Source organism: Somniosus microcephalus, chromosome 11 (genome assembly GCF_052327205.1).
Source record: "Somniosus microcephalus isolate GS21.2 chromosome 11, FLI_Smic_1.0, whole genome shotgun sequence".
Classification (NCBI taxonomy): Eukaryota; Metazoa; Chordata; class Chondrichthyes; order Squaliformes; family Somniosidae; genus Somniosus; species Somniosus microcephalus.
Window position 1 is genome coordinate 36,086,235 of NC_140997.1, and position 12,179 is coordinate 36,098,413.

At 42.8% G+C, this 12,179-nt stretch overlaps 1 protein-coding gene across 2 annotated transcripts in view; it reads right to left on the reverse strand.

Annotated features, from left to right (window-relative positions):
- Positions 1 to 7,973: 7,973 nt before the first annotated feature.
- The window catches only part of katnip (katanin interacting protein), a 144,009-nt gene continuing 139,803 nt past the window's right edge, over positions 7,974 to 12,179 (reverse strand). For both annotated transcript variants that reach the window (XM_086000481.1, XM_086000480.1), the window contains 3 exons: positions 11,727 to 11,887; positions 10,257 to 10,342; positions 7,974 to 9,466 (listed from right to left, as the gene is read on the reverse strand). In XM_086000481.1, coding sequence (XP_085856607.1) covers positions 9,408 to 9,466; positions 10,257 to 10,342; positions 11,727 to 11,887 — 306 coding nt within the window. In that variant the 3' untranslated portion in view covers positions 7,974 to 9,407. The remainder of the gene's footprint in view (positions 9,467 to 10,256; positions 10,343 to 11,726; positions 11,888 to 12,179) is intronic.

The following is a 12,179-nucleotide window of genomic DNA, read 5'->3' on the forward strand; positions in this document are numbered from 1 at the left end:
ACCCGCCGATTTCCGCATTTAACAAGAGCTCGTTTGGCTGCGTGCGCACAACACCCTCAGGAGAGGCGGGTTGCCAATTAACTTATGTTAATTGCTCAATTAGAGCAATATTTACACAGACATTTAAGTTTAATGTCGGATCCGCGGGTTTCCCGGGCTTCCTGAAATTTGCCAGTGCAAGCAAGGTGAGAACACAGCGGCAAATGAGGTGGTCAATTAATCTCATGGAAATATGCCAATAAATGCTCAGTACCCACAGCTGCTTTCTTACCAGCTAGTGGGAAAGGGTGTTCACAGTACTTTTACTTTCTACACTTTGGAGGTTTGTTCTATCTCATCAAGATGGGTGGCGTTTTGGCTGCCTTAGATTGGACCTCAGATGAGGACCAGCATGTCCGGCAACAACAGCACCAGCAGTTTGCTGGTCACAGACCTGTAGCTGAGCAGCAGAGAGGGGACCAGCAGAGGGGTGCAATTCGCAGGAGCACTACCCAGGACACGGTCTATGGGCAGAGGCTCAGTTTCCTGGACATGTCTGAACAGCAGTGTCTCAAGTTGTTGCGTCAGGTGGTGGCAAACATCTGCAGCCTCCTAGAAGACCACCTGCTCCCTGCTGGACCTAGTAGCCATGCTTTACTAGTGGCTTTCAAAGTCATCACCGCCCTCAATTTTTTTGCCTCCGGATTCTTCCAGGGCTCTGCTGGAGACATATCCAGGATCTTCCAGTAGGCGGCCCACAAATGTACAAGACAGGTGACTGATGGGTTTGTTTGCCAGGACTGGCAATTATGTCAACTTCGCCTGGGATGATGCCAGTCAGAATGAGCGGGCGCTCGGGTTTGCCGCTCTGGCTGGCTTTCCACAGATGTCGGGCATCATTGACTGCACACAAGTCAGGAAACCCCAAATCACCCAGGAGTATTCGTCAACCGCGAGGGCTTCTCCTCTATCAATGTGCAGCTGATGTGCAACCGCAAAAAGATATTTCTAGAGGTGTGCGCAAGATTGCCAGGGAACTGCCATGATGCTTTCGTTTTGCGGCAGTTCAAGCTCCCTGATGTCTTCGGACCTGCAAGCACACATAAGCGGTGGTTGCTAGGAGACAGGGGATAGCCACTTCAAACTTGGCTTATGATACTTATCAGAAACCCGACCAATGAAGCGCAGCCGCGCTACAATGAATGCCATATGACCACTAGACGTGTAATCGAACAAGCCATTGCTATGCTGAAGATGTGCTAGACAGGTCTGGAGGCACCGTTCAGTACACACCAGCCAAGGTCTCCAGATTGGTTGTGCGAGGTTTGGACCTGCAGGAGGAACTAGGCCAAGAATGCAGATGCTCCTCGGAAGATTTGGATGGGGAGGAAGAAGAGGAAGGTGATGAGGGCAATGCACCCCCAGTTGCACACATTGCTGCCCGGAATGCCCTTATTAATGCAAGGTTCACTTAGGTTGCACCAGTGGACACATGTCACAAGGAAATGCAACAGCCAATCTTCCTGGCTCCCCTCGCCCCCATCCAACAATGTCACTGACACAAACCAGTCCTACAAACAACCAACCACCCTTTGAACATCCCCCTCTCCCCCCTTGGTCATCATCAATTCATGTCTTCCATTTCATCTTCAAACAAATTAAAAAGCGACTTGCCACCCAACACCCAAGAATGGACAAGACGGGAAAGTGGTGCAAAATAATATTTATGTGACCCAACTAAAGAACCGAAACTTAACATAATATTTTGTCAGATACCCATGTGCAACTGCAAAGCCTTACTCTTCCTACAACTCTTACATGGTGCAGCCCCTGTGGCTTGAGCAGAAGTAGAGGCAGGCTGCTCAGATACATGCTCTGACTGCTGAGATGCTCTTGGTCGATGTCCTCCGGGGTTTGGAGCCCATGAAGGTCCCGCCAAAGACTGTTCCACCTGCACCTGTGCAAGGGAGGAGCAGACTCGGCTATCGGGAGATGAGGTATCACATGGGCTACTGACTGAGGGTGGCTTGGGGGCAACGGGTGAGAAGTGGAAGCACTTTGAGTGGAGTGCCCACTTTCATGTCCCCTTTCACCACCATCCCTCTCATGACCCAGCCGCAGTTCACTGCTACCACTGTGCTGGAGAGCACTTTGGTGTAGATCAGTGGGGTGCTTTAAGGTCAAGGCTAAGGTTATCTGTATTCCTATTTGTTCCATGGTGCTGGCCACACTATTCATGGAAAAAGACAACCTCAATGGCCTACAGCATCAACCTACTTATGCTTGAGGTGGACTCCTCCATTCTCTGCAATTGTGGGGAGTAGGATTGGTAGGCCTCTCAGTGCATTGCACATTATCTGCTGCTGCTCAATGATTCTCCTCTTCATTGCCTGGCATATGTCCAGCTGAGCAGAGCTGTGAGAGGGCTGCACCCTCCAATGTGGACTCGCCCCTGCTGTTCCTGCCACCACCATCTGCTCTTGCTCACTTGTGAAGTGAGAGTGACCAGGTGAAAACCTAACTCTCTGTCTACAAGGTCCCATCGAAGTGTGAGTATCCGAGCTGGTGCACGGTATGCATGAGTCCTGTAACAATGCACCACTGAGGAATCGTTGCCCGTGACCTCCAACAACTCCTGCTGCACGTGTGAAGGCATGGTCAGTGATAAAAGACATGAATTTGTACTGGCAAAGTAAGAATGATGCAAGTTATCATTATGAAGGTGATCATACTTCCAGTCGCTGTCGAAATCAAGCCAACATGACTGAGTGTTAAATGACGTGGGTGGCTGATAGTTAATTGTGTCACCAGGTAGCTGGGAGCTCCCCATCTCCAACGGCCAGGGATGCTTAAACCGCACTGATCTCCAGTGCTTCCTCCTCTGCAGCTGTTGGTTGTGAGATGGCTGAAGGCCTACCTCTGGTTCTCTCCCTCTCCCTTGTGGTCTGTGCTTTCCTTTCCTGAACAGTGAGTGTAATGGCATGTGTTCAGCCTATGGATGGAGTTCATTTGGTGAGCATCAGGGAGAGGCATAACATTGCATAAGGATGAGGGTGAGTGGGAGTGGTGGGTGGATAGATGGGGATGTGAGGATGTGCATAGACAAAGAAGGATGGATGCACCTGCAAGGTAAGTGGATGTGAGGAGTGATGCAATGGAGTATGTTTGAGAAGACAGTGAGGGGTTGGGATGATGTGCACAGCAGCATGCAGGCGAATGTGCAACTGTACTCACCTCGTCAAGTAATTAAAAGCGCTTCCTGCACTACATCCAGGAGCGTGGCATAACGCTCCTGCTGCTCACCTCCTGGGCAACCTCCAACCGCGTCATAAGAACATAAGAAGTAGGAGCAGGAGTAGGCCATACGGCCCCTCGGGCCTGCTCCGCCATTCAATAGGATCATGGGTGATCCGAACCTAGACTCACATCCACTTCCCTGCCCGCTCCCCATAACCCCTAATTCCCTTATCTGCTAGGAAAATGTCTATCTCCATTTTAAATTTATTTAATGTCGCAGCTGCCACAGCTCTCTGAGGTAGCAAATTCCATAGATTTACTACTCTCTGAGTGAAGAAGTTTCTCCTCATCTCAGTTTTGAAAGGGCAGCCCCGTATTCTAAGATTATGCCCCCTAGTTCTAGTCTCACCCATCAGTGGAAACATCCTCCCCGCATCCACCCGATCAAGCCCCCTCACAATCTTATATGTTTCGATAAGATTGCCTCTCATTCTTCTGAATTCCAATGAGTAGAGGCCCAACCTACTCAACCTTTCCTAAGTCAACCCCCTCATCTCCGGAATCAACTGAGTGAACCTTCTCTGAACTGCCTCGAGAGTAAGTATATCTTTTCTTAAGTATGGAAACCAAAACTGTACGCAGTATTCCAGGTGTGGCCTCACCAGTACCCTATATAACTGAAGCAAGACTTCCCTGCTTTTATACTCCATCCCCCTTGCAATAAAAGCCAAGATTCCATTGGCCTTCCTGATCACCTGCTGTACCTGCATACTAGCCTTCTGTGTTTCATGCACCAGGACCCCCAGATCCCTTTGTACTGTAGCACTTTGCAGTTTCTCTCCATTTAGATAACTTGCTCTTTGATTTTTTTCTGCCAAAGTGCATAACCTCACACTTTCCAACATTATATTCCATCTGCCAAATTTCTGCCCACTCACTTAGCCTGTCTATGTCCTTTTGCAGTTTTTTTTAAGTCCTCCTCACTCACTGCTTTCCCTCCCATCTTTGTATCGTCGGCAAACTTGGATATGTTGCACTTGGTCCCTTCCTCCAAATCGTTAATATAGATTGTAAAGAGTTGGGGTCCCAGCACTGACCCCTGCAGAACACCACTATTTACTGATTGCGAACCTGAGAATGAACCATTTATCCCAACTCTCTGTTTTCTGTTAGATAGCCAATCTTCCACCTATGCCAGTATATTACCCCCAATCCCGTGATTTTTTTATCTTGTGCAGTAATCTTTTGTGTGGCACCTTGGCAAATGCCTTTTGGAAGTCCAAATACACCACATCCACTGGTTCCCCTTTTATCCACCCTGGTTGTTACGTCCTCAAAGAATTTGAGCAAATTTGTCAAACATGACTTCCCCTTCATAAAAGCGTCATCCTCTTCATTACTGCTGCTGGTTTCTCCCTCCCATTGCTAGGGAATAGTATCTCCCTCCAGCTCCTCACAGCCCCCAGCAGCACATCGAGAGAGGTATCAGTGAACCGGGGTGCAGCCTTGGAACATCTCGACTCCATTCCTTAACTTCCTCTTCTCTTCCTGTCAACTCCAACTTCTCTAAATTGCATCCTTGGTTGACCCTTTCAATACCGGAGTTGAGATCGTGTCATGCGGGTCCCCCACTGCCACAGATTGGACAACAAACCCATAAGTAAAATGGTAATGAGGTGGCCGAGTTAAAAAGCCACTGTCTGATGCGCTGAACATACTTCCGGGTTTCTCACGTGATATCGGATGCCCTGGCTGCCCGCGCATCTCCCAGTTAATATCACTCCATTACATTTGGCAGTCAGGGAGAACTTTCTGCTAAAAAGCAATGTTTGTGGAAGGAACTGACTTGCAGTGAGTGGCCTTTCTCACTATCTGTTTTCTTATGATTACTCAACGGTTTTCTTTTCCTGTAGTGCAGGGAGAGAGATGTCATGTGAAGTTCCTTTAAGTCTCTAGACAGGGCGGACAATCTACCCATAGTTTTAGGTGTATGATTTTCCCCCTTAAATGATCTTAAATCTTTATTTTAAAACTTATTTTTTTATTCCCCAACTTGTCACTGTCTTCAGCTCTTCTCATTCTAAATCTGATAACATAATACTGGGGAGAAAACTGTAGCAAAAATGTTTCTATAGCAACCACACTGGCATGCTATAGTGTGCTATGCTGCAGTTTCACAGAAATTACAAAATAAAATTTATAATCACAAATTATTTTGTGAAGTCTATAAATTCAGGACTGTCAAAAGAAAAACTTATATTTATATAGCGCCTTTCATGACTTCAGGTCGTCCCAAAGGGCTTTACAGCCAATGAAGTATTTTTGAAGTGTAGTCACTGTTGTAATGTAAGAAAGAATTGAGCCCATGTCCTTATATCAGGAACTGAAGCACACTCTCATCATGAAATGACAGTTTTAAGATTGAGATTTCAATTCAATTCCCTATTTTTCTTAATTTGAGACAATAAATGTTGATTGTACGGACATTTTCGCTCTCAGTGAGTTCCTTAACACAGAAGTATGTTGTAGTGAAAGCTTTTAAAGATGATGTTTTTCAATAAAATCACAATCATTTTTTTTTTAAACTGTCATTTTTGTACTGGGAAACCTAAATGGAGAAGTAAGTGCTTGTGAAGGAGGAAGAGGGGGGACAACAGAATGGTGAGAGATACTTTAATATAAATGTACTCCCCTCCCCCATCCAAGTAATGCCTAAGAATCATCTAATTCAAAAGGACATATTTGTTGTTTTACCATTGTGTTCCCTCCTTGTGGAAACCTGCTATTTTTATGCTTTCCCCAAACATCTACCTTTGCACCAGCCAACCAAACAACCATAACAAATTATGCATAAGCTCTTCATATGTGGAGGAATCTGCTTCATCTGTTTCAGTAATTTCCCACAAACATGAAGTTCAACAAGTCAATCATCCAGTGTAGAATCGCAGTCCCCTTCCACACCCAGAAAGGACCTAAAAAGTTGGAATGATTGAAGAATATATACCCAGTACTCACTCCAAATGAAGACAGTGATTTACAAAGCCCACTAGGTTGTTTGTCCATTAGGAGGTGGTGCAGACTGTTATTCAGACCCATGATGCCTTCAGAAAAAACACCCTTGCTAAAATGCACATTGTAACAAAGACCATAAAGATCCTGTAAGAAATCTGCCCGTAACACAATTATGCATTCTCTAGTGCAGGGATTCAAGCTTTTCATACTTTTATTGTTTACAATTTTGAATTTTCCTTAAACATGCAGTAGAAATGGTTGGAAATCCCCATTTCAGGGAAGTATTGCTTTGGGAAGCAGGTTGAAACAGTATCAGGAAAGTTTAGGGAACACTAGCAAAGCCTCTGAGCAATACCCACTATGGCTGCCAAGGTACAAAGTTCCTTTCATGGGAAAGAAGATATCACAGTTGTGTCCAAAAGGATCAGATGAAGACAAGAGCCCGTAATGAAAACGGCCTGCGTTTGGACCCCAGTAGTAAAAATAATCGTGCTAGAAATTCTGGAGCGCCCATTTTTGAGGGGGAATGGTTGGTGGACGGGGGAGCGATCGGCGGCTGGGGGGAGCAATCAGGAGCGGGCGGGAAGGTCGGGGGTCAAGGAGCCTGGAGGTTGGGGCCAGGGGTGGAGGTCGGGGCCGGGAGCAGCGACAATCGGGATGGTGCTTTACAGGTAAGTAACTAACCCTTTTTATGAAGGCGATCTTTAGGGTTGGTTTTGTTGAGTGCATCAAGGTAACCAATGTTGCAGCTGGGACCTGAAGCAGGCATTGGGTCCCTTACTTGCATATGCAAACGGCCAATGCCTGCATTAGGCTTGGGTAATGGACACTTCTTGCTTACCCAATATGGCGGATGACACACTTCTGGTTGGAAGTGTGCATGCGCTTCCAGCCTGCCATTCTGGGGTTTCAGGAGGTTGCAGAGCGCCTGAAAAACGGGCACTACTTGACCGGATTTATAGGCCATTAATTACCCAATACTGTACTAGCAAGTCTTGATGATGGGAGATTATATTTGGCATTTCGAAGACAAATGGGACCTTATATGACTAAAGTTATGGAAAGTGGTCCCTATGCCAACAAAAGATTCAGAAAGTTGACTTTGTCTGAGGCCAGATTTCTACCAAAGAACTGCTGGCCCTTGAACTGTCACAGCTTTTGCATTTCAAGGATGTAGGCGACACCCTTGGACTAGAATCATTCAAGCTTGTTTTCATACTACTTTTTTGTGCCAAAAATACCCAAATCCTAATATTACAATAAAAGGTGTCTGAGGTCATGAGTTTAATGGTGTTGGTTGACATCATCGGGATGCTGTGTCCAGTTCTGGTCATTTAATAGGCTCAAGTGGGTACAGAGCTAAGTACCAAGATGATTCTGGGTATGAGGAATTTAAGTAATGAGTAAAATTAAAGGAGTTTTCTTGTCAAATAAACTTTGATGTGGCCTAATTGAAATTTTCAGGATTAAGATGATTGGGAAAATTGACCCAAGTTGTTCCTTATGACAGAAAGGTTCAAATACACACATTAAAAATTGGGTTAGGAATAGCACGTGAACAGAATTTTGATGAAGGGAGTCCTTTTCAGATAACAGATTCAGAATTAGTTTACTTCTACCTAAATATTACAATCATTAATATATGATGGAAAATGGATTTCATAACAATATACATTTGCTGTTGCTTAGAACTTGATTTTTATTTATAACTGCAAAGCTACTTATATTAGAAATTTCTCATTAGATTTTAAAATTAGAAATAATAAATTTTAATAAGTATACATTTCTTTACACACTGAATACATATGTACAATTATTACATGGAAAATGTAAGAAAGAATAAAGTTTGATACATGTCTAAGTACAAGACATCAGTACATTTTAAATTTCTTCAAATGCTATGAACATTGTCACAGGGTTCATAAGACACAAGCACTGGTTAGATGCAATGCAATCAATCGCATGTACCGGACCCAGCTTGTGTTGGCATTTTGTAATACTTGTGTTTCAAAGTGAGGCATTAACAAAAATAAAAGTTCTCAATGTGAGAAGGAGCCATATTGACTCAGCATAGCCAATGAATATACATAGCTTTATGTACTTTGCATTCTTATTACTCCACTGAATTGCTGAAAGTGTAGAACTAGCAACAGATTTTTTTTAAAGAAACAAATTCTTATGTTGAACATTTCCCTGTTTAAGCAGGCAGTTGCTTAAAAGGTCACTTAGTGCTCATCAGGTTTCAAATGTCAATTATATACTGAACAAATAATCAAATAATGTTGCTTGAATGATAATAAAGTCAGTAATAATAATGTGGTTGAATCAATGCAGATGATATTCTAATGACAGGAACACAGTTTACCCAAAAATTGCTGTTTCTAACAAGTACCAGTTCTTCTTAGAACAGAACATGTGTAATAAATAAACCAAGGAATTTAAAAAAAAGTTTGAATAAGAATTTTATCTTAATTGAGTTTGATTACACCATAGTGCAAGTGGTTGAATATTTATTTAGACTTACTCGTCAAGGATTTTCTCAAATTTAAGGGCTATTTACTTGACACAGTTAGACAAAGATGCACCTAAATTGATGAGTATATTTGCAAATATTGATTTACGTCAAAGCATTACCAAATTTTAAAAGTCCTGAGATGGGATTGATAATCGCTTCGTTAGTGTCACTTCAATTTTGCGTGGACACAGCTGAATGGCGCAAATTGTCGGTAAGACAGGTGCACCAAAAGGGTGACTGGAGTAGCAAATAATATTCTTGCTGATGTTGTTAGGGCTGTCCTTATGAAGCCAGGCATAAGGCACATTATGGCACAGAGTAAATGGAGCTTCACTCTCTATTTGACCATGCTATATCTGACTTGGAAGTTCAATGCTAACACTAGGTGACCTAGCACACTCATTCCCCCTTCAGCTGATAAAGTAGCCAAAAAAAATTCCAAAAAAAGAGAAAAGAATCAAATATGTCAGCGTTTAAATTGATGTCAGGGAAATAGCCTTTAAGTGTGATCAGTCTGCTGCTGTTTTGAAGAAGAATTCCTATCAACTTTTGCTAAAAATAAATAGCAAAACTGTGTTTTAGTCATTAACAGAGAGTATAATCCAAATCTGAAGCCAAAGGAATTACTATAATTTCAGGACAATGCACCACGCTGAGATCTTTATCAGAATCTCCTTCTCCCAGTTGATCCCCTGTCAGTCATGCATGTTTTTGGACGCAGCGCTAAAAAGAAACCAAAGGTTAAACTTATTTGTAGGCACAGCTTATGAAGGAGATCCACATGTATAGTGTTGTAATAAGTTTAAGAAAATGAGATGGAATAAAAGCTTGAAACCAACTGCTTCCTTGCATTCTGTCCTTCGCATATACTGAAAACTTTTCTTTAAATAAAAGCTCCAGTATTATATGTTCATAGAAATACACAGATTTTACAACATTCGGCCCAACCAGTCTGTGTCAGTGTTTACCATCCATGCAAGCAAATAGTCCAAATCACATTTCCCACCCTGTTCTCCTATCCTTTTATTTTCTTTTCTTTCATCTACCTATCCAATCTAATCTCGAATGACAACATAATTTCTGCCTTGACCACTAATCCTGGAAGTGAACTCCACAGCCTCTCAACTCTGTGTAATCTCGTGCCACGCATTAATAGATCTAATCTTTCCTTGCCTAACCTGCCCAGCATGTGGCACAGTAAGTAATCCTGAGATTACTACCCTTGAGTTTTTGCTCTTCAGCATTGCCCCTAACTTCTCATACCACCTCCACAAGACTTCCATCCTACTCTTTCCTATGTCATTGGTTCCTACATTGACCACGACTTCTGGCTTGCGGCTTTCTCAGTCTTCTGTTCATCTTACAATCTACAGTCTCCTAAACCCAAGTTGAGGGGAATCTAAAAACAATTTCTTGATTCATCTCATCTGCTTTTTCCATCCTTGCTGATGTTCTGTATAATGGGCCTTGGCCCTTCACCTGGGTTAAACAGAGAAAAAAATGAAAATCAAACCTGGGTCAGCTGTTTGCTTCTTCTTGGATCGTTGAATAATTTGGTTTTCATTGGTCATTTTCACATCCTGATCTTCCACTTGGTTGCTGCACAAAATAATTAAAATTAAAATAAAACAAAACATTAATTAACTGGTTCATAGGTTTAATCAGATATGCTCCTTTTTCTTGTTCTCTTCACAAAATCCTAAATATATAACGTTGCTGACATCTTCTTACTGCTAAACACAGAGAAATTGACTCAGAATCAGCCTGTACTGTTCCCGCTTCCTGCAGCAGCCACTATCAGCTCTTCTTCACCCTTCATTAACAGCTGCTAATCACAAAGTGGCCCCTCCTCCAATCACCAAGTGAAACAACCCTTTCTTTCCTGAGAAAATACTGATGGTGTCTCTCAGCAAAAGCATGATCCTTCTGGCACCATTGTAGATAGAGTGCCTCTGAGTCAGAAGGTTGTGGGTTCAAGTCCCACTCCAGAAACTTGAACACGAAATCCAGGGTGACATTTCAGCCCAGTACTGAGAGAGTGCTGCACTGTCGGAGGAGACGTTAAACCAAGGCCCTGTCTATCCTCGAGTGGATATAAAAGATCCCATGCCGTTATTCGAAGAACAGCAGAGGAGTTATCCCCGGTGTCCTGGCCCATCAACATCACTAAAGTAGATCATCTGGTCATTATCTCACTGCTGTTTGTGGGATCTTGCTGTGCGCAAATTGGCGGCCACGTTTCCTGCATTACAACAGTGACTACACTTCAAAAGTATTTTGTTGCCTGTAAAGCGCTTTGGGACATTGAGGTCGTGAAAGGTACTATATAAATGCAAGTCTTTTTTCCTTTCTTTCTATCCCGTCTGGTACAGAAGGTTATCGGTTCAATAGCCACTCCAGTGACTTGAGCACATAATCGAGGCTGACAGTTCAATGCAGTGCTGAGAGTGCTGCATTGTTGGAGGTGGCGTCTTTTGGATGAGATGTTTAACTGAGTGTCTGCCCTCTCACACTGACATAAAAGATTGCATGGAACTATTTGAAGAACGGGGTGTTCTCCCGGTGTCTTGGCCAATATTTATCCCTCAACCAACATCATTAAAAATAGTGGAAATCAGTAAAAACCATCTTTAATTATCCCTATGCAAAGCTAACTAATATCTTCCATTGGAAGAGAACATTTTTTGTTTTTTTTGTCAATAGATTTATGGGCAGAAATCAAAAGGCCTTGCCACCCATTTTACTTGCATACATATATGGGGTGATTCCACAGTCTCAGCAGTGACCTTCACTTAATGGGAAGGTGGGTTGGAGAATTGAGGCTGCAGTTCTGTCGCCCTATCTCTGTTTTATGCTCCCTCAAAGTGCATGCTGGGAGTGCAAGATTGTGGAATCGCCCCTACATAGACAAATGCATGACAGAGAAACCTAATTTAGGAACAGTAGTTTTTCTCTGAACTGTAATATATTTGATTCAACTTACCTTATAACAGTATTTCTCTGTGTGTGTGAAATCTTCTCATTATTGGTGAAAAGGATAGTATGATATGGGATAACAGGCTCACAAGTTGGAAGGATACCACGGGCCACTTGACTCACTATATCTAGGATTCCATTGTAGACTAATAAATCATCAACAAGTAGCTATGAAACAACAGAAAAATGCTCATAAATATGGAGTAATAATGTAGACAAAACCAAATACTGAATTAATTTAACCTCTTGTATTGATAGATCACAGTAAACAATGCTGAGATAGGTTTAAAAAAAATCCTCTCATCTCACATGCATATGTACTTAAAAGTGTAACTGACAATTGTGATAAGGATGTTCACATTAATTCCCAAGCCTGATTATTTAAATTTCTCTTTTTGCTACTTTAAACATCATGAATGCAGACCAAAATTCTTGGCCTAAATTTTCCAATTGTAACATC